This window comes from Trachemys scripta, chromosome 25 (assembly GCF_013100865.1).
Source record: "Trachemys scripta elegans isolate TJP31775 chromosome 25, CAS_Tse_1.0, whole genome shotgun sequence".
NCBI lineage: Eukaryota > Metazoa > Chordata > Testudines > Emydidae > Trachemys > Trachemys scripta.
The window spans coordinates 6451609-6470010 of record NC_048322.1 but is presented as its reverse complement, the minus strand read 5'-3'; the positions used below and the strand labels follow the sequence as shown (position 1 = coordinate 6470010).

The following is an 18402-nucleotide window of genomic DNA, read 5'->3' as shown; positions in this document are numbered from 1 at the left end:
GAGCCAGGATTCCTGGGTTCTCTCCCCGGCTCTGGGAGGGGAGTGGGGGCTGGTGGTTAGAGCAGGGGGGGTTGGGGCCTGGACTCCTGGGTTCTATTGACCCCCTCTGCCCCCGGCAGGTGCATTTCAACGAGGGGCGGACAGTGTACATCAAGCTGGACGTGGTGGTGGACGGGGTGCTGGCCCTGCGGTGCCTGGAGCAGTTTCCCCCGACCAGCGCCGGCCCGCAGGACCCCGAGCTGCACGTCTGCCAGGTCTCCGGGCTCCTGCTCCTCCAGCCGCACTCCGTCCTTCGCCTCCGCACCATCCGCGACGTGAGGCTCAAGGCTGAGCCCTATCTGACCTTCTTCGGCCTCTTCCAGGTGCACTGAGCCCGGAGCGGTGGGGCAGGACTCCTGGGTTCCCTGGGAGAGCAGTGGTGTTGAGTGGCCGGAGCAGGACGGGGCTGGGAGCCAGGACTCCTGGGTTCTATCCCCAACTCTGGGAGGAGAGTGGAGTCCAGTGGTTAGAGCAGGGGGGGGCTGGGAGCCAGGACTCCTGGGTTCTCTCCCTGGGTCTTGTAGGGGAGTGGGGGCTGGTGGGTTAGAGCAGGGGGGGCTGGGAGCCAGGACTCCTGGGTTCTCTCCCCGGCTCTTCCTGTCCCCAATGCTCAGGGTGGGGATAAAACACCCAACCAAAGCCCTGACCCCCACAGCAGGGGAAAGTGGCACATGGGGGGGGGCGCGCGCAGTGCCCCTTGTTGCCACCAGGGGGCACACGGCTGCTCTCGGCTGGCTGGCCTGCCTGCCTCGCCCACCACGCGACAGCAGTGGCGGCCATTAGCACGCCGGGACCACCGATGCCTGATTGGCTGCACCATGGGTGGGCGGGGCACACACACACCGGTGCCCGTGCGGGGTGGGGCCGGGACTCATGGGACACAGAGTATTTTATACCAGAAACAATTATTAAAAGGAGAATTAAAATGCCGTGGCCTCATCTGTGGCGAATTGCTTGACCTGGGTTCTCTGGGAGGGGAGTGGGGGCTAGTGGTTAGAGCAGGGGGGCTGGGAGCCAGGACTCCTGGGTTCTCTCCCTAGATCTATATGCGGGCAAGGGTGTTTCGCATAGGAGAAGAAGTGGACGGTCCCACTGAGGTTTATTCTTCGGCACCCACCCATTTATTTTACCACGAACGCCCAACACCGGCCCACCTCCCTGGCCATGGCAGAGACTGACAGCCGCAGCTGTCTTCCTGGCTCAGAAATCCCCAGGCCTGCTTCTCCAGCCGGTCCTGTGCCCCAAGGAGCTCTGTCTCTTGACTTCCTCTCCAGGTGACCTGCCCCGCCTGCCTCTCTGGCTTTCTGTGCCTCCATCGCTTTCTGTTTCTCACACACAGCGGCGATCCGTCGATCCCTCAGCCCATGCCCTTACCCCTCAGTCCCAGGGAAACCCCTCCATCCGCAGGGCTTAGCACCTTGGGCGGTGGCTTTCCGTGGTTTCATCTCTCGCTACACACATGGTGCACTTAGTTGCTCCTTCTGCTGAGCCAGATCGGTCCGCGCAGCTGGGGCCGTCTGTCGTGCAAAACAGCCGTGAACCGGTTTTGTCATGGGGTGCGAGAAGGGGAGCGGAGTCCTGGGCAGCTAGACGCATTACCAGCTGCCAAAAAGGGCAGCTTATAAAGGCGGAGACGGCTGCTGGCAGACGGCGCCCGGAGGGAGGCCAAATTCCAGGCGACAGGTGCTGGCAGAACAGGAAGCCAGGGGCCGAGGGAGGAGGCGGCTGGCCCCAGAGAAACAGATGTGAGTTTTCTTTTGAAAGGCTTCATGCAGGGCTTAATAGACCAGAGGCCAGACGAGGGAGGGAGGGGTGCTGTTTTGGGGAAACTGAGGCAGGCCTCAATAGAATCACACTCAGCCAGGTGCCCTGGTGAACGCTGCTTATTCATTGGATCACATGATACTGTGGGGAGAAAGGGGAGGGGTTACACCTTGTATATGTCTACCACCGACCTTGAGACGGCCAACCCTCCCCACGGCCCCCTCCATCCATCATGGCATACACCACCTAGCTACCCTGCTGTCCCAGGCCTCCGCTCCCTGCCCCCTCTTGGTCCAGACCTGCAGCCCCCCGCCCCTGCTAGCCCAGCCCCGCCAGGGCCCCTTGATCCTGCCCCCTGGGGTGAAGGCCACCAGGCCTCGATCGATGGCTTTCCCAGAGCCGGCGGCCGCGTGGGTGGCTGGGTCAGGCCTGCAGTAGCTTATCTTGTGTTCGCACTCACCAGAACAAACTGATGATCAAACACTTCAATTCCTGAGAAAGCCTGAACGCGGGTTATCTCAACCGCTGCCCCGCCCCAGAGGTGGCCGCATCTCAGCGCTGGGTGAGGGGTCCCTGGGTACCCAACCTGGCAACTGCTTTAGGCTCAAAAGGCACAAGGGGACTATTGGTTGGGAGGGGGCTGCAGGCAGATGTGGGATAGGCAGTAGCCCAGTGCGAGGGAGGGGAGTGGGGTCAGGTGGGTTAGAGCAGGGGGGCTGGGAGCCAGGACTCCTGGGTTCTCTCCCTGGCTCTGGGAGGAGAGTGGGGGCTGGTGGGTTAGAGCAGGGGGGACTGGGAGCCAGGACTGCTGGGTTATAGTCTATTCAGAGGGGCAGGGAAGTTTCCCAGCTTTTGCTAACACCCTGGGACCTGAGTGCATTCATCCTTCCTATGCAAATACGAATGAAGCCAAGCATTTGGGTGGGGGGAGATAGAAATCAGGGGGTGACTTTGAGTTCTGGAGGTCTGAGGCAAGAAGGGGGAGCTGGATATTTGCAGAAGAATTCAGGGGGTCCCTGGAAAATTCAGGGTGAGCTCAGAGACTTGGGGGTGCCCTTCACAGAGGGGGTAAAGGTTGGGGGAGAGATTTGGGGTGCAGAGACTTGTGGGTGACCTCTCCACGGGAGGAAGGTTTCAGGGGCAGAGATTTTGTGGACTTCCCAAGAGAGGGACTTTAGGGGGGATTTTGCAGGAGGGGGGAAAGATTTGGGGGGGACCTCAGGGAACCCACAGAGATCTGAAACAGGGGGACCCCCACCCATTCGCCATTGTGGGGAGGCTAACGGTCCCGGCCAGCTGGCAGACGGATACAGCTGGCAAGGCCCCGGGCACCCGGCAGTTTCCTCCCCACACGCCCTCTTCCCCACGTCCCCTTACGCAAGACCCAGACGCCAGCGCCCGCCACTAGCCGGCCACAGCCTGGGGCTCGCCGGCCACCCCCTGGAACCTGCAAAGGGGCCCCCACCAGATCCCAGCTGCACCCCCTAGGCCAACCCAGGCCTCACTGGGCTCCGGAGAGGTTGGGGGAGGAGTGAGCAGGGGGATTTTCGGGGGGGTGGCTTTGAGAACAGGCCGGGAGAGATTTTGGAGGTGTCCAGGCAGGAATTTGGGGGAGCAGCTAGGGAGGGGGAGGAGAAGCTCTGGGAATGGGATGTGTGGGGGTGTCAGGGAGGGATTGGAAGGGGATTTGGGGGCACAGCTAGGGAGGGGGAGGGGGCTCTGGGTGTGAGATTTTTGGGGGTGTCAAGGAGGGATTTGTGGGTGCAGCTAGGGAGGGGGTGGGGGCTCTGGAAGGGGATTTGGGGGTATCTGGGCAGGAATTTGGGGGAGCAGCTACCGAGGGGGGGCTCCAGGAGTGGGCTTGGGGGGCATCAGGTGGGGGGAAAAGCCAGCGGGGAGGTGACACTCCCCAGCCCTCATGGCCGAGGCCCCGGGGCGCCAGGCTCTGGGGGGGCTGTGGCTGGGGGGGGGCGCGGCCCTGGGGGTGCTGGCATGTGTCATCGCCCTTATGGCCCAGCAGGCCCACCTGGGAGCCCTGCGGGGGGAACTGACCCAGCTCCGGGGGGAGCTGGCGGCCGCCAGGAGGGGAGAGACCAGGCCCCCTGGAGAGATGCAGGTGAGACCCCCCAAAACTGATCCACATGAGGGGCTGGTGGTTAGAGCAGAGGGGGCTGGGAGCCAGGACTCCTGGGTTCTCTCCCCGGCTCTGGCAAGGGAGTGGGGGCTGGAGGGTTAGAGCAGGGGGGGTTGGGAGCCAGGACTCCTGGGTTCTCTCCCTGGCTCTGGGAGGGGAGTGGGGTATGGTGGTTAGAGCAGAGGGGGCTGGAGCCAGGACTCCTGGGTTCTCTCCCCGGCTCTGGGAGGGGAGTGGGGGCTGGTGGATCAGAGCAGAGGGGGCTGGGAGCCAGGACTCCTGGGTTCTCTCCCCGGCTCTGGGAGGGGAAGGAGGTGCAGGGGGCAGGTGAAACTTACCGGGGAAGATCGGAGGTGCTGCTTTGCTCTCGCTTCCCCCTTGTCCTCCACGGGGCAGTAGCCGGGAGGGAGGAGACCCCTGAAGGGTTAAAGATTAAGCTGCCCCCCCGCATCGGGGCTGGGGGGAGCCGCGAACACAAACCTGGCACCGACCTTCAGCGTTCGGCGAGGAGGCGGAAACAGCCCGCCTCCCTGGGAAAACCCCACATGGCAGAAAGGAATGTGCAGAGCGACCCAATTACTGCCGGCGCTGGGAGGGGAGTGGGGCCTAGTGGTTAGAGCGGGGGGGGGAGCTCGGAGCCAGAACTCCTGGGTTCTCTCCCCGGCTCCGGGAGGGGAGTGGGGGTTGGCGCCAGGGGATCTCTTCCAGGGTTAACCCTCTCCTGTCTGCTCTTGGTTCAGGGGCCCGGGGAGCTGGAGCCCCCCCTGGCTGCGGGGGGCCAGGCCCCCATGGTTTGGCGAAGGGGGAAAAGGGGCTCTGAGGGGAAGTCAAGGCAGCAGGACCAGCGGCACCAACACAGTGAGTGGCTGGGGATGAAGTGGAAGTGACAAGTGGTGCAGCTGATAATGGGTGTCCCACCCTTGGGTGGGGGTGGGGAACGGGGCCTGTCCCCTCTAGGGGGCGCAGGCTCCCATCCGGCCCCAGGGCGGGGGCTGGCTGTGGGTGGTGTGTGTGGTGGGGGAACGGGATATTGTGAAATGAAAGTAGAAAGTGACAAACTCAGCAGGGGAAAGGCCAGCTGCGGATACCAGCTGCCTCCCCGGGTGAATCCAGAGTCACTCCTGATTGCAATGCGGTGAGGCCTAGATTCCATTTCCAATTTTTGCCTCCCAGGTTGTCACACAGTTTGGGGGAGTCAGGGCCCTGCACCCCTCTTCCTGGGATTCACCGTGACTCTCAGCCAGCCAGTAAACAGAGGTTTATTGGACAGTAGGAACACAGTCTGAAACAGAGCTTGTAGGTACAACCAGAACCCCTCAGTCAAGTCCTTCTGGGGGGTTCAGGGAGCTTAGACCCCAGCTTGGGGTTCCCTACATTGCACCACCCAGCACTATACTGAAACTAAAAACTCCTCCAGCAGCTCTCTTCCCCCCTCCCGCTGCTCCTCCTCTCCTTTGTCCAGTCTCCCGGGCAGAAGGTGTCACTTCTCCCACCCCCCCTCCTGGCTCAGGTTACAGCTCAGGTAGCTTCCTTCAAGGGAAGCCCCCCCCCAATGTAACCCCCCTGCAACATTCCCAGTCAAATCCGCCCCGCTCCCTGCCCCGCTCCCTGCCCCATCACACAGGTCAGTTTCTGGTAATAGCTGTTGCCCCAGCGCCCCCCACAGTGAATCACCCCGTTGAGCTGATGTCAGGAGTGGGATCGATCGCTGATTATCTCCATTAACCCACCTGTCTTTTGCGGTGCGGGGGGAGATGCTCCGGGGTTGGCCCCTGGCTGGAGACCTCGGGCTCTGACCCTGGTGCAGGCAGCAGTTCTGGGGAGATCACACAAGCCCTTAAGTTCACACCGCTTGGTGGCAACGATGGGATCGCAGTGCCGCTTGATAGGGCTGTTAAAGTTCCCAGTGGCTCCGAGATCCAGGCTCTGGCAGCCATGGGGCAAAGGGGAGCAGGGGTGAGGAGAGGGAAACTGGCAAGTCACTGTCTCTGTCTTTCCACCTGACTCCTAGGGAAACGCTCGGTTCTGCACCTGGCCCCCAGCCATCGCTCCACCAACAGTAAGTCGTTGTCCCCACCCCCCACCCCAGCATTCCCCTTGCCTGTGTGACCCACACTGACCATCAGGACTCCTGGGGTCTCTCCCCTGTTCTGGGAGTGGGGGCTGGTGGGTTAGAGCAGGGGGGCTGGGAGCCAGGACTCCTGGGTTCTCTCCCCGGCTCTGGGAGGGGAGTGGGGGCTGGTGGTTAGAGCAGGGGGGGCTGGGAGCCAGGGGGTCCTAACAGCCCCCCATTACCCCCACAGATGAGGGGGACATGACTGAGATCTGGTGGCAGCCTTTCCTGCAGCAGGGCCCAGCACTGGAAGTGAGTGGTCCGGACGTGGCCGTGAAGCAGACGGGATTGTACCTCGTCTACAGCCAGGTAAGGGCCAGTCCCCGCCCTGGGGCCAGGTGGGAGTCGGCGCCCCCTAGAGGGGACAGGCCCCAGCCCCGTTACCTGCCCCCCTGAGCCAGCCTGTCCCCACCCTGGGGCCAGATGGGAGCCAGCGCCCCCTAGAGGGGACAGGCCCCTGCCCCATTCCCCGCCCCCCTGAGCCAGCCAGTCCCCGCCCTGGGGCTGGAGGGGAGCCGGCGCCCCCTAGAGGGGACAGGCCCCTGCCCCATTCCCCGCCCCCGAGCTAGCCAGTCCCCGCACTGGGGCTGGAGGGGAGCCGGCGCTCCCTAGAGGGGACGGGCCCTGGGACCCCCAGGCCAACCCTCAGCCCCTCTCCCCTGCCGCCGCCCCAGGTGCTGTTCCACGACCCCACGTTCACCATGGGACAGGTGCTGTGGCGTGCGTCGGCCGGGGGGCCAGGGCAGATCCTGCTGCGGTGTGTCCAGAGCATGCCCCGTGAGCCGGAGCAGGCGTACAACAGCTGTTACAGTGGAGGTGAGCGGGGGGGGGGGGGGGTTTTAGGGGCTCGGGGGGGGGAGACCACCCCGGGGGCAGGAATTTGCAGCCACTGGGGGGGCAGATACAGGGAAGGGGGGGGCAGCAGGGAGCTGTCCAGGCCCCCGCCCATGATGATGTGTGTCCCCCCCTCAGGCGTTTTCCAGCTGCAGCGTGGGGACCAGCTGAGTCTCCGGGTGCCCCGGGCCAACGCGTCGCTAGATCTCAGCCCGCATGGGACGTTCCTGGGCCTGGTCCGCCTGTAGAGGGCCGGCCACCCCCCCGCCCCCAGGAGAGGAAGGGACCCAGGCGTCCGGGGAGCTGCAGAGGGACTTGGCTAGAAAAGGGACCCAGGCGTCCGAGAAGCTGCAGAGGGAATCATCCGGAAGGGACCCAGGCATCCGGGGAGCTGCAGAGGGAATCGTCCAGAAGGGACCCAGGCGTCCAGGGAGCTGCAGAGGGACTTGGCCAGAAGGAACCCAAGCGTCCGGGGAGCTGCAGAGGGAATCGTCCAGAAGGGACCTGGGGAGCTGCAGAGGGACCAGGCCAGAAGGGACCCAGGCATCCAAGGAGCTGCAGAGGGACTCGGCCGGATGGATCCCAGGGGACCTGCAGAGGGGAGCTGCAGAGGGACCTGGCCAGAAGGGACCCAGGTGCCCGGGAAAATCCCAGGGCTGTGATTTTGGGGTCTCATCATTGGGGCGGGTGCAGGACTCCACCCTGACCACCAGGGGGCACCCCCGAGGACAGCCTGAACCTAACCAAAACTTTGTGAAGGTGGCGAATGGGGCATGGTGAACAAACATGCCCAGGGGATGGGCGACTGGGAGCCCGGACTCCTGGGTTCTCTCTTCAGCTCTGAGTGGGGTCTAGTGGCTTGGAACAAGGGCAGGGGAGGAGCCAGGACTCCTGGGTTCTTATTTGGCTTTGTCCGAAGCCCGGCAGCGACAGGGATACAGACCACTCGGCCGGTCTGGGAGGAAGGGACCCAGGCATCCGGGGAGTTGCCAAGGAACTCAGCTGGCCTGGGAGGAGCCACAGGGGGGCGTTAAGAGGACACATCCCGTTTGTTACAGTCCCGGGTGGGAGCAGGGGAGTGGCGGGGGGCTGGGTTCGCCTGGGGGCTCTGCTGTGAGTTTGTTACCTGCTAATAAAAACTGATTCCACTTGCCAAACACCCCCCTCGTGCCCCCATCTGCTCGGACCCCAGCAGGTCCGTCACCGACACCTTCCGGCTTTGTCCTTACGGAGACCGGGCTGCGCCCCCCTGCCCATGTCCCATTCCCTGCCCCGCCAGCTCCACCTGCCCCCCTCCAACCAACCTACCCTCCCCGCTGGGCCCCCTCCCCCCCACCTGCCTCCCACTCAACCCCCCACTCCAACCAGCCACCCCTTCCCCCCACCTCCACCTGCCTCCCACTCAACCCCCACTCCAGCCAACCTCCCCCCCCACAGCTCCACCTACCCCCCCACTTGTTCCCCCACCAGCCAACCTCCCCACCCCACTGCCCCCCGCAGCCAACCTCCACACCCCCTAGCTCTACCTGCCCCCCCACTCAACCCCCCCACCCAGCCAGCTTCCTGTCCCAGCTGGGCCCCCTCACGCCCCCCAGCTCCACCTACTAACCCCATGAGCCTCCCCTCCCAGGTGGGTCCCCCCTCGCCCCCAGACCCCCCCCCATTCGACTCGTGCCTCATCCCCAGCCGAGACCTCCCCCTCGCCCCCTATCGAACCAGCCCCCTTCCCATCTCGGCCTCCCCCAGACTACAGCCAGGCCCCCACGACTGGGCCCTGCCCTCAGGCTCCAGCCAGCCCCCCAGCTGCCCCCCTCCAGCCCAGCCCCCCCCAGCTACCCCTGTCCAGCCCAGCCCCCCCAGCAGAGGTCCCGGCCATCCCTGGGGGGGGAGGGGTTGAGGCACCCAATAGGTTCCAATCCCCCTCCATGGAGGGACCCATCGGTCTGTCACCTGGGGGTGGGCCGTGCATGGAAGATGGGGACGGGGGGGAATTGGGGGAGGGGAGGCCCAGGACACGGGAGCGTGGGGGTTGCTGGCGCAACCCAGAGTGCAAACGGTTCCTCCCCCCGGCCCCGGAAAGGCCCTTCAGTGTCACAAGCAAACGCAAACCACAGAGTTACGAAAAACAGGAAATGGGAGGGGGGGCTGTGGCAGAGCTGGGGGGGGCAGGGCTGGGCTAGCAGGGGCTGCAGGTCGGGAGTGAGGGGCACCGGCAGGCTCGGGGGGGGCGGATTTGGAGGAGTGTGGCCAAGGCCTGAGATCTCGCGGGATTTGCGGAGGAGTGTGGCCAGCAGCTCAGATCTCGCGGTATGTGGGGGAAGCTGGGGTGGGCGGTGGCGTCGTGAGAGCAAGGGTTTCAGGTCTCGCGGAGTTTCCAGGCCGGTCTCGCGAGATCTCCCCGAGGGGCGGAGCCTGGTGCTGTCATGGCCGCCTCCACCGATTGAGCTACTCGTGTTGTCGGAGTGAGAACCTGGGAGGTAACGGGGCCCATCCACTCCCCCCCCGGGAGAGAGTGGGCCCGTCCATCTACCCCCCCACGGGAGAGAGTGGGCGCGTCCATGTAACCCCCCCACGGGAGAGTGGGCCCGTCCATCTACCCCCCCACGGGAGAGTGGTCCCGTCCATCTACCCCCCCGACAGAGAGTGGGCCCGTCCATGCACCCCAACACCCTTCTCCTTCCCCCGCTATCCGGGGTAAGAGCCCAGATTCCAGCCGGGAAGAGGGACACGTGGTCTGGGGGGGCGGGGCTGGGAGCCAGGACTCCTGGGTTCTCTCCCCGGCTCTGGGAGGGGAGTGGGGGCTGGTGGGATCGAGCTGGGAGCCAGGACTCCTGGGTTCTCTCCCGCCATTAACCCTTTGTCTCCTGCCTCGCCAGGCGCCCCCGCCCCATGCTCTGGGGATGCTCGACTCACTGGGGCACGTCGGCCGCTGCAGCACCCGCCGGAGCAGACACGTCCCCGGCCGCGCTCCCCGCCGCCCGCCCAGCTGAGCCCCCGGGCGATGGAGGCAGAGACTCTCGCTGGCGATGCCTGTGTGGATGATCCGGCCGGGGGAGCTGCCGGGTCCCCGGAGACGTCTGCCCAGCTGAGCCCCCGGGCGATGGAGGCAGAGACTCTCGCTGGCGATGCCTGTGTGGATGATCCGGCCGGGGGAGCTGCTGGGTCCCCGGAGCCGCCCGCCAAGCTGGCCCGGCAGAACGGCTCGCCCGGGGGCGAGGCGCCGGGGGCGGGATCCATGCCGCAGGAGGACCCAGGTTGGGAGCTGGCTGGTGGAGAGGGGCAGGCGGAAGCAGGGAACGAAGTGGCGGAGGATGGAGGACCGGGACCGGAGTGGGAAGAGGAGTACTAGTAAGGGCCAGAACGATGAACCAGGCCCCCCGTTGCGCCGGGCGTGGGCATGGGCCCCCCACACACGGAGCCTCAGTGGGGCGGGGAGCGCCTGGATCTGGCCGCTGGCGCTGAGCAGGGGCTGGGTCGGGGTGGCCTGATCCACTGGGGTGGTTCGAGGCCGGGCGTGTGTCAATGCTTAGAACGGCCAGTGGGGGCTGGGAGCCAGGACTCCTGGGTTCTCTCCCCAGCTCTGGGAGGGAAGTGCAGGCTGGTGGGTTAGAGCAGGGGGGCCAGGAGCCAGGACTCCTGGGTTCTCTCCCTGGCTCTGGGAGGGAAGTGGGGGCTGGTGGGTTAGAGCAGGGGGAGCTGAGAGCCAGGACTCCTGGGTTCTCTCCCTGGCTCTGGGAGGGGAGGGGGGGCTGGTGGTTAGAGCAAGGGGGGGGGGGAGGCTGGGAGCAGGACGCCTGGGTTCTCTCCAGAGGGGCTGGGTGACCTCTTTAGCAGTGTCTCCCCCTCTTTCTCCCCCCAGCCTGCCGGGCTACGAGTTCCTGGGGCCCCCCAAACTGCTGACGGGCGCCTGGGGCGAATACGGCTGCCTGCTGGAGAACTTCCTCAAGGGCTGCAAGTGGTAAGATGCTGGGCCGGGCCCTGGTTTCGGGGACGGGGTGGGGGGGCATAGATCTTTAGGGTCACATCCCGGGACTCTGATCAGGGATCGGCTGAGTGTCACACAGAGCCCCCTTGAGGAGATCGGATCCTCCCCCCGCCCCTGCCCTCTCGGTGCTGGACAGAGCCCCAGGCCAGGAGCAGGACCCAGACACACTTCATAGTGGGTGCTGCATGGACACCGCTGGCGAAGATTGAGGGGACCCCAAGTTAGAATGGGGGCGGGGGCTTCCCACAATGGGCTGGGTGCTCAGGGCAGTTCTTTCCCCACAGGGCCTTCAGCCTAAATACACATGGGTAGGAGGGGAAACTGAGGCACGGGAGTTTTTTTAAGCTGAGTTCCGGGAGGGGAGTGGGGTCTAGTGGTTAGAGCAGGGGAGGGAGGCAGGACTCCTGGGTTCCCTCCCTGGCTCTGGGAAGGGAGTGGGGTCCGGTGGTTAAAGCGGGGGAGGGGGGCGGGCTTGGAGCACGATGCCTGGGTTCTCTCCCCCGTTCTGGGCCGGGACAGGGGCACCCTGACTGCCTGGCTCTGCCCCTCCCCCTCTCCGCAGGGCCCCCGACGGCTCCTGTCTCCTGACCAACAGCGCTGACAACACCCTGCGCATTTACAACCTGCCCCCTGAGCTCTACTGCCAGGAGTGGGGGGCCGTGGCCGAGATGGTAGGGGGGAAGGGGCGGAGCGGGTGGGAAAGGGGAGTGCTCTTGAAGGGACAGTCACCTTCCCCCCTGTGTGGCGTGGAACTGTGCTGGTGTAATGGGTGTGTGGGTGCAGGGCCGTTTTTTCCCCCAAGAGCCCCCACTCCCCTCCCCGAGCCGGGGAGAGAACCCAGGAGTCCTGGCTCCCAGCCCCCCTGCTCTAACCCACCAGCCCCCACTCCCCTCCCCGAGCCGGGGAGAGAACCCAGGAGTCTTGGCTCCCAGCCCCCCCTCTCTATCCACCAGTCCCCACTCCCCTCCCCGAGCTGGGGAGAGAACCCAGGAGTCCCTGCTCCCAGCCCCCCCTGCTCTAACCCACCAGTCCCCACTCCCCTCCCAGAGCCGGGGAGAGAACCCAGGAGTCCTGGCTCCCAGCCCCCCCTGCTCTAACCCACCAGCCCCACTCCCCTCCCAGAGCCGGGGAGAGAACCCAGGTATCCGGGCTTCCCGCCCACCAGTACCTGATCCCATTGACGCAGTCCTGCAGGGCCTGGAATTTACCCACCAGTCATTACTCCCCTCCCCAAGCCGGAGAGAGAACCCAGGCGTCCTGACCCCCCCCCCCCCCCCTCGGGCCGGACACCCCGCCCGGCCGCCCCCCCCCCCCCCCCCCGAAGGGGCAGCCTGACCGCACGTGGGTCTGTCTCCCCACAGAGCCCCGTGCTGCGAATGGCCGAGGGAGACACCGTCTACGACTACTGCTGGTTCCCGCTGATGAGCTCCGCCGACCCACCCACCTGCTTGTAAATGCCGCGGTCCGCGAGGGCGCCCCCTGCTGGCCCACGGGGAAGGGGGTGGAGCTCTTTTCCACCCGGCCCCAGGGCGGGGACCGGCTGGCTCAGGGGGGCGGGGAATGGGGCAGGAGCCTGTCCCCTCTCAGGGGCGCCGGCTCCCCCCGTCCTGCACTCCCCAGCTGTCCCCGCCCCCACCCCCGCCCCTCACATTTCTGCCTCTCTTGTGGTCCTGCAGCTTTGCCAGCAGCAGCCGGGACAACCCTGTCCATGTGTGGGACGCTTTCCGCGGGGACCTGCGGGCCACATTCCGCAGCTACAACCACCTGGTGCGTACAGAGCCTGGCGCCCGGCCCCCCCCACGCCCACCGCTGGGGAGAGAACCCAGGAGTCCTGGCTCCCAGCCCCCCCGGCTCTAACCCACCAGCCCCCACTCCCCTCCCAGAGCTGGGGAGAGAACCCAGGAGTCTTGGCTCCCGCCCCCCCTGCTCTAACCCAGCAGCCCCCACTCCTCTCCCAGAGCCAGGGAGAGAACCCAGGCGTCCTGACGCCCCTCTCTGTGGGTCTGTCCCCAGGATGAGCTGACGGCCGCTCACTCCCTCTGCTTCACCCCCGACGGCTCCCAGCTATTCTGCGGGTTCGATAAGACCGTGCGGGTGTTCGAGACGGAGCGCCCGGGCCGGGTGTGCGAGAGCCGTCCCACTTTTGGTGAGTCCCCCCCGGCACCACCCCAGCTGATGGCACCACAGCGCTGGCTTTGTGAAAAACCCATTAGGTTGCAGAGTTAACACTTCCATGGCAGGGAAAGGAGGGGCCCCGTGGAGGTCAGGGAAGGCGGATTCGGGGTGACGCTTGGGCTTCTGGAGAGAAATAGGGAATTATTTGTCGCCGTTGTTAGCTTCCAGAGGTAACATTTTGCCTCTGCCGCGAATCTTTGGTAATCTGTCAGTTGGCCATCACTAGGTTCCAGAGTTAACAAACCACTGGGGTTTGCGTGGGGGTGAAATGTGTGTCTCTCAACCCCAGCTACTCCCCTTCTTCCAGTGAAATCGGCATCAGGTATCTCACTGCCATCACTGGGCTCCAGAGTTAATACGCCCCCCCCCCCCCCCCCCCCCCCCCCCCCCGATTTGAAGTTGCCCTTTCAGCTCAGGGAGGCTGTGGAGGAACGGCCCCTCCTCTCTGTGGTGAAATGGGGAGCTGGCAGTTTACCATCATCATTAGGGTCCAGAGTTAACGCCCTGGCCAGGTTTTGGGGGGGGCAGGCAGGGTATGCGGAGGGGGCGCGTTGGGTCAAACCCACCCCAGGGAATTAGGTCTCGGTGGTGTCTGTTTTCCCAGCCTGCCACCATTAGGTTCCACAATGAACGGCCCGGCACTGAGTGGAGGGGGTGGGAGGGCTGTTCTGGGGGGTGGGTGTCGTTTGGGGGTTTTTAACCTCTCCTTCGCCCTCCCCCAATGCAGTGAAGAAACAGGGGCAGTGCGGTATCATCTCCTGCATCGCCTTCAGCCCGGCCCAGCCCCTCTACTCCTGTGCCTCCTACTCCCGGACGGTGGGGCTGTATTCGCGGGCCGAGGGTGCGCCGCTGGCCATGCTGCAGGGCCACCGGGGCGGCGTCACTCACGCCCTCTTCTCCCCCGACGGCACCCGGCTCTTCACCGGTGGGCGCAAGGTAGGCGAAGCTCGTGGAGCAGGGGCAGGGCCTGAGAAGCGGCTGCTGGACGGGGGGGCGCGGGTGGAGTCCCGGGGCACTCACAGCTTCTCCTGCCCCACAGGACCCCGAGATCCTGTGCTGGGACCTGCGGCAGCCGGGCCGGGTTCTGTTCTCCATGCACCGCACCGTGGCCACCAACCAGCGCCTCTACTTCGACCTAGAGCCGTGAGTGACCCCTCCACACATTTTCCCTCCTTCCTCTGCATCCCTGCCCGGCAGGGGCTGGGGGCCCAGACTCCTGGATTCTCTCCCCCAGCTATGGCACACGCTCTCGGTACGAGAGAAGGCAAGTCATTTTGCGGTTGTGTGCCTCAGTTTCCCCACCTGGCAGAAGAGGGATAAGGCTCCTTCCTTTGCCCGTGGCGCGGGGAGCGGCGCTCGCGGAGGGGCTGGGGTGGGGCTCTGGGCGACGGGGCCACCCCACCCTTGGCACGGGGGGGGTCTCGCTGCTACCATAACACCCCTAATAGTGCCCCTTCAGATAATTATTGAGGTCTGGGGATGGAACCCAGGCCTCCTGGCACACCCAGCCACTGCCAGTGTGGGAGCCCAAGGACCCCTGGGAGCCATAACCCTCCCCCAGCTGCAGCCTCTAAGGGCCAGATGGGGTGTCGTCCCTCCCCCCCCCCTCCCCCCAGGAGCGGCCAGTTCCTGCTGAGCGGTACCACGGAGGGGCTGGTCTCAGTGTGGGACACGGCTCAGCCCCCGACCGGAGACCCCAAGCCGGTGCTGGAACCCGTGCTGCAATTCCAGGCCCTGCAGGACTGCGTCAATGGGATCAGGTACTGGTGGGCGGGAAGCCCGGATACCTGGGTTCTCTCCCCGGCTCTGGGAGGGGAGTGGGGCTGGTGGGTTAGAGCAGGGGGGGCTGGGAGCCAGGACTCCTGGGTTCTCTCCCTGGCTCTGGGAGGGGAGTGGGGGCTGGTGGGTTAGAGCAGGGGGGGCTGGGAGCCAGGACTCCTGGGTTCTCTCCCTGGCTCTGGGAGGGGAGTGGGGCTTACTGGTTAGAGCAGGGAGGGGGAGGAGCCGGTGGCCCCCTCTTGACCATGTCTCCCCTCTGTCCAGCCTGCACCCCAGCCTTCCCTTGCTGGCCAGCGCGTCCGGCCAGCGCGAGTTCCCGGAGCCATGGGACAGCAGTGAGGAGGACGAGGAAGGGGAGCCCAGGCCCCCTCAGCGCCCGGCTCGCGGCCAGAACTGCCTCCAGCTGTGGTGGTGTGGGGAGAGCAGGGGGCACAGCCCTGCCCCGTGATGCTGCCTGCCCGGACTGTGTGGCCTGGATGACTCGGGAAGGGCGGCGGGGGGGCTCGGCTGGAGATTTCGGGGTGGCTTAGGTTGGGGGGAGATGGAGGGGCATTGCTGGGGGGGGGGGGGGATCTGTACATAACGCTCTCGGCTTTGTCTATCCACCGACTTGTTCGGAGCCATAAAATGTTTGGGTTTTTTATCATCCCCCGGTACGTTTTTGGGGGGCGGATGACGGACGAGAGCTGGGGCCAATACCCTGACCGGGGGCACTTCCACCCTAGCCTGCTCTCACCATTAGCTCCCTCGCACGCCTGGGGCCTGGGCTCTGGGTTCCCTGGATTTCATCCCTTTTGGTAGGCCCTACCATAACAACCAACCAGGAGACCCTACGATAACAAAGCGCCTGTGGGGAATTGACCAAGTCCCCGAGGAAAATGAAAAGAAGGAAGACGGATAAGGGGGCACGGTCTACCTGCCCTGCACCCCCCCCCAGTCGTCCCAGTAACGGGGAGCAGGCAGGTCCGCCCCCCCACCCCAGGCGTGTGAAACCCACCCCAGAGCCGCTGTCTGGGGCCAGGCGGCCCAGCGCGGGGCTGGTTTGTCTTGGCAGCGGCTGTCCAAACACAGCTGGAGATGGGTAAATAGCCCTCTCCACGCAGGAGGGAAGGGGGCCAGCGGGCCTGGGGAGTTGGCGCGAGTGTCCATCTAAATGTTGCTGGGGCGGGGGGTTGTGAGTCAGGATGCCTGAGTTTGGGAACGGGGGCGGGGGGGAGGAATCCTTGGATAGATCCCACAAGTGGCTGCATCTCAGCGCTGGGCAAGGGGTCCCTGGAGAACCGGCCGCCCCGCCCCAGAGGTGGCCATATCTCGAGGCCAAGCGAGGGGTCCCTGGAGAACCAGCCGCCCCGCCCCAGAGGTGGCCATATCTCGGTGCCAGGCGAGGGGTCTCTGGAGAACCAGCCGCCCCACCCCAGAGGTGGCCGCATCTCAGTGCTGGGCGAGGGGTCCCTGAATATCCAGCCGCCCCGCCCCAGAGGTGGCCGCATCTCAGTGCTGGGCGAGGGGTCCCTGAATATCCAGCCGCCCCGCCCCAAAGGTGGCCGCATCTCAGTGCTGGGCGAGGGGTCCCTGGAGAACCAGCCGTCCCCCTACCCTCCCCGCCTGGCTCTCCTGATGTGGGTCAGGGTCCCTTTAAGAGCTCACCTTCGGGCCTCCTTCCCTCCCCACCTGAGTCTCCTGTTTCCAGCAGCATCCGGTTGCCACAGCAACCTCCTCTGATGTCACAAAGACGGGATCAGGGGCAACAGGAGCCCCCCTGCCTCCTTAAAGGGACCCTGCTTCCTGGGTTCCCATCCCAACCTGGGAGCCAGGACTCCTGGGTTCTGTCCCAGCTCTGGGAGGGGCCCCCCTGGTCTAACCACCAGTCTTCACTCCCCTCCCAGATCTGGGGAGAGAACCCAGGTGTCCTGGCTCCCAGCCCCCCCTGCTCTACCCATTGGCCCCCACTCCCCTCCCAGAACCGGGCAGAGAACCCAGGAGTCCTGGCTTCCAGCCCCCCCCTCTACCCATTAGCCCCCACTCCCTTCCCAGAGGGGTCAAGGGGTGGGGAGAGACCTGAGATTAGATTGACTGCTGGGTCTGATCCTGGCAGGGGCTGGGATGCCAGGGTAGATGGGCCCGTGGACCTGCCGCTATGGGGTGACGGGGGCGGCCTACTGTGCCTCTGGCAGACCCTATAATAACAAAGTGACATTTGGGCCCAGTGTTCCCAGAAGACCCTATGATAAAAAAGTGACAGCCACTGCCGGTGCTCATAAGACCCTACAGTAACAAAGAGGGGCAAGTATGCAGGGTGCTCAAACCATCTAATGATTTATTATTGTAGGGTCTCTCTCTGCCAACAGGTTCTGTTTTTTTTGGGGGGGGGTTGTTTATTCTGCTAGATTAACGGGGGGGTTGGGATGGGGCAGATCTCAGCATAGGGGGTGTGGGATAGGAATTAAGGAATCTCTGTGGTCTCTTAACAGTAAAGGGGCTATGACACGCACTAGGCTGGGCTCTCCCAGAACGGGATTTAATTCCCCCTTTTTCTCTGGCGCGCAGCAGCTCTGGCTCGTTCCCTCCCAGAGCCTGTCCCTGCTTGTCCCAATATCCCACCTTCCCCAGCCGGCTCCGGACGTGCCCGGCTCCCCCGGCACTGGGTGTGTGGCTGTGGGCTTCGGGGGCGAAACGGCCTCTTCCCCAGCCAGTGGGCGATGAGATCGGGGCTGGAGAAATGCCCCCACTCGCTCTGGGGCGGAGGGGGAGCTCCTGGCTGCCCCGGCCCCTGCCAGCAGGGGGTGCTGTGGGGAGTGGAGGGCGGGGGCAGCTCCTGGCTACCCCGGTCCCGGCTGCTGGTGCAGACTCGCTGCAATAACAGATTCGGCCACCAGATGGTGCCAGCAGCCTCTGTTTGCATTGGGCAAATATCCCCCCCCCCTTCTTGTGGGCTACAGCCGCCCCCACCCCTGTCCCCTGCCGAGTCCACCGCCCCGCTCCCTGCCCCACAGCGCCCCCTAGCGCCGCCCTGGGGCCAGCCCTTCCTGCCAGGGGAGAGCGCCCCCTGCTGAGACCCCGCCCCACTCCCTGCCTCACAGCGCCCCCTAGCGCCGCCCTGGGGCCAGCCCCACCTGCCAGGGGAGAGTGCCCCCTGCTGAGGCCCCGCCCCACTCCCTGCCTCACAGCGCCCCCTAGCGCCGCCCTGGGGCCAGCCCCGCCTGCCTGGGGAGCGTGCCCCTGCCCCTTGCTGAGCCCCCCGCCCCACATGACATCCGTGGGGCTGGGGAGTCTTCCATCCCGGCTCCTGGCTCGCGGCGGGAGCTGGGCGACACACGGGGGCAGACGGCTTCTCGCAGCTGCGGATTGTGCCTTGGGAACAACATGCTGCGAAGATGTGCATCCAAATCACAGTTTCCCCAAAGCAAACTCAGCTCTGTGCTGCTCCGGCCTGCCCTGCGGGGCGCCCGGACGCCTGGGTTCCCTCCCCGACGCTAGGGGGGAGGAGGGACTGGTGGGTTAGAGCAGGGGGGGGCTGGGAGCCAGGACTCCTGGGTTCTCTCCCCGGCTCTGGGAGGGGAGTGGGGGCTGGTGGGTTAG

The 18402-nt window shown here is 65.4% G+C and overlaps 3 protein-coding genes across 5 annotated transcripts; all 3 read left to right on the top strand.

Annotated features, from left to right (window-relative positions):
* Positions 1-116: 116 nt before the first annotated feature.
* Positions 117-968, top strand: TNFSF12 (TNF superfamily member 12; the record flags this gene model as incomplete). Its single annotated transcript, XM_034757075.1, is given in 1 exon segment — positions 117-968. A coding segment is annotated over 1 exon segment (255 nt), but the record flags the coding sequence as incomplete, so codon positions are not given.
* Positions 969-3655: 2687 nt separating this feature from the next.
* On the top strand, positions 3656-7902 carry TNFSF13 (TNF superfamily member 13). Its single transcript, XM_034757074.1, has 6 exons — positions 3656-3919; positions 4678-4795; positions 5949-5996; positions 6241-6359; positions 6725-6866; positions 7023-7902. Exons 1-6 carry the CDS (start codon positions 3722-3724, stop codon positions 7130-7132), a joined length of 735 nt encoding a protein of 244 aa, XP_034612965.1. The 5' UTR covers positions 3656-3721; the 3' UTR covers positions 7133-7902.
* A 1140-nt stretch (positions 7903-9042) lies between these two features.
* On the top strand, positions 9043-15365 carry WRAP53 (WD repeat containing antisense to TP53). Of its 3 annotated transcripts, none has more exons than XM_034757072.1 (11): positions 9043-9191; positions 9761-10232; positions 10744-10842; positions 11432-11540; positions 12231-12319; positions 12546-12636; positions 12883-13015; positions 13772-13980; positions 14084-14187; positions 14661-14804; positions 15088-15365. In XM_034757072.1, the coding sequence occupies exons 2-11, from the start codon at positions 9886-9888 to the stop codon at positions 15269-15271; spliced, it is 1509 nt and encodes a 502-aa protein (XP_034612963.1). In that variant the 5' UTR covers positions 9043-9191; positions 9761-9885; the 3' UTR covers positions 15272-15365. The 3 variants fall into 3 exon arrangements, with proteins under 3 accessions (XP_034612963.1, XP_034612962.1, XP_034612964.1); XM_034757071.1 differs by lacking the exon at positions 9043-9191 and adding an exon at positions 9199-9361; XM_034757073.1 differs by lacking the exon at positions 9043-9191 and adding an exon at positions 9454-9578.
* The last annotated feature ends 3037 nt before the right edge of the window (positions 15366-18402 follow it).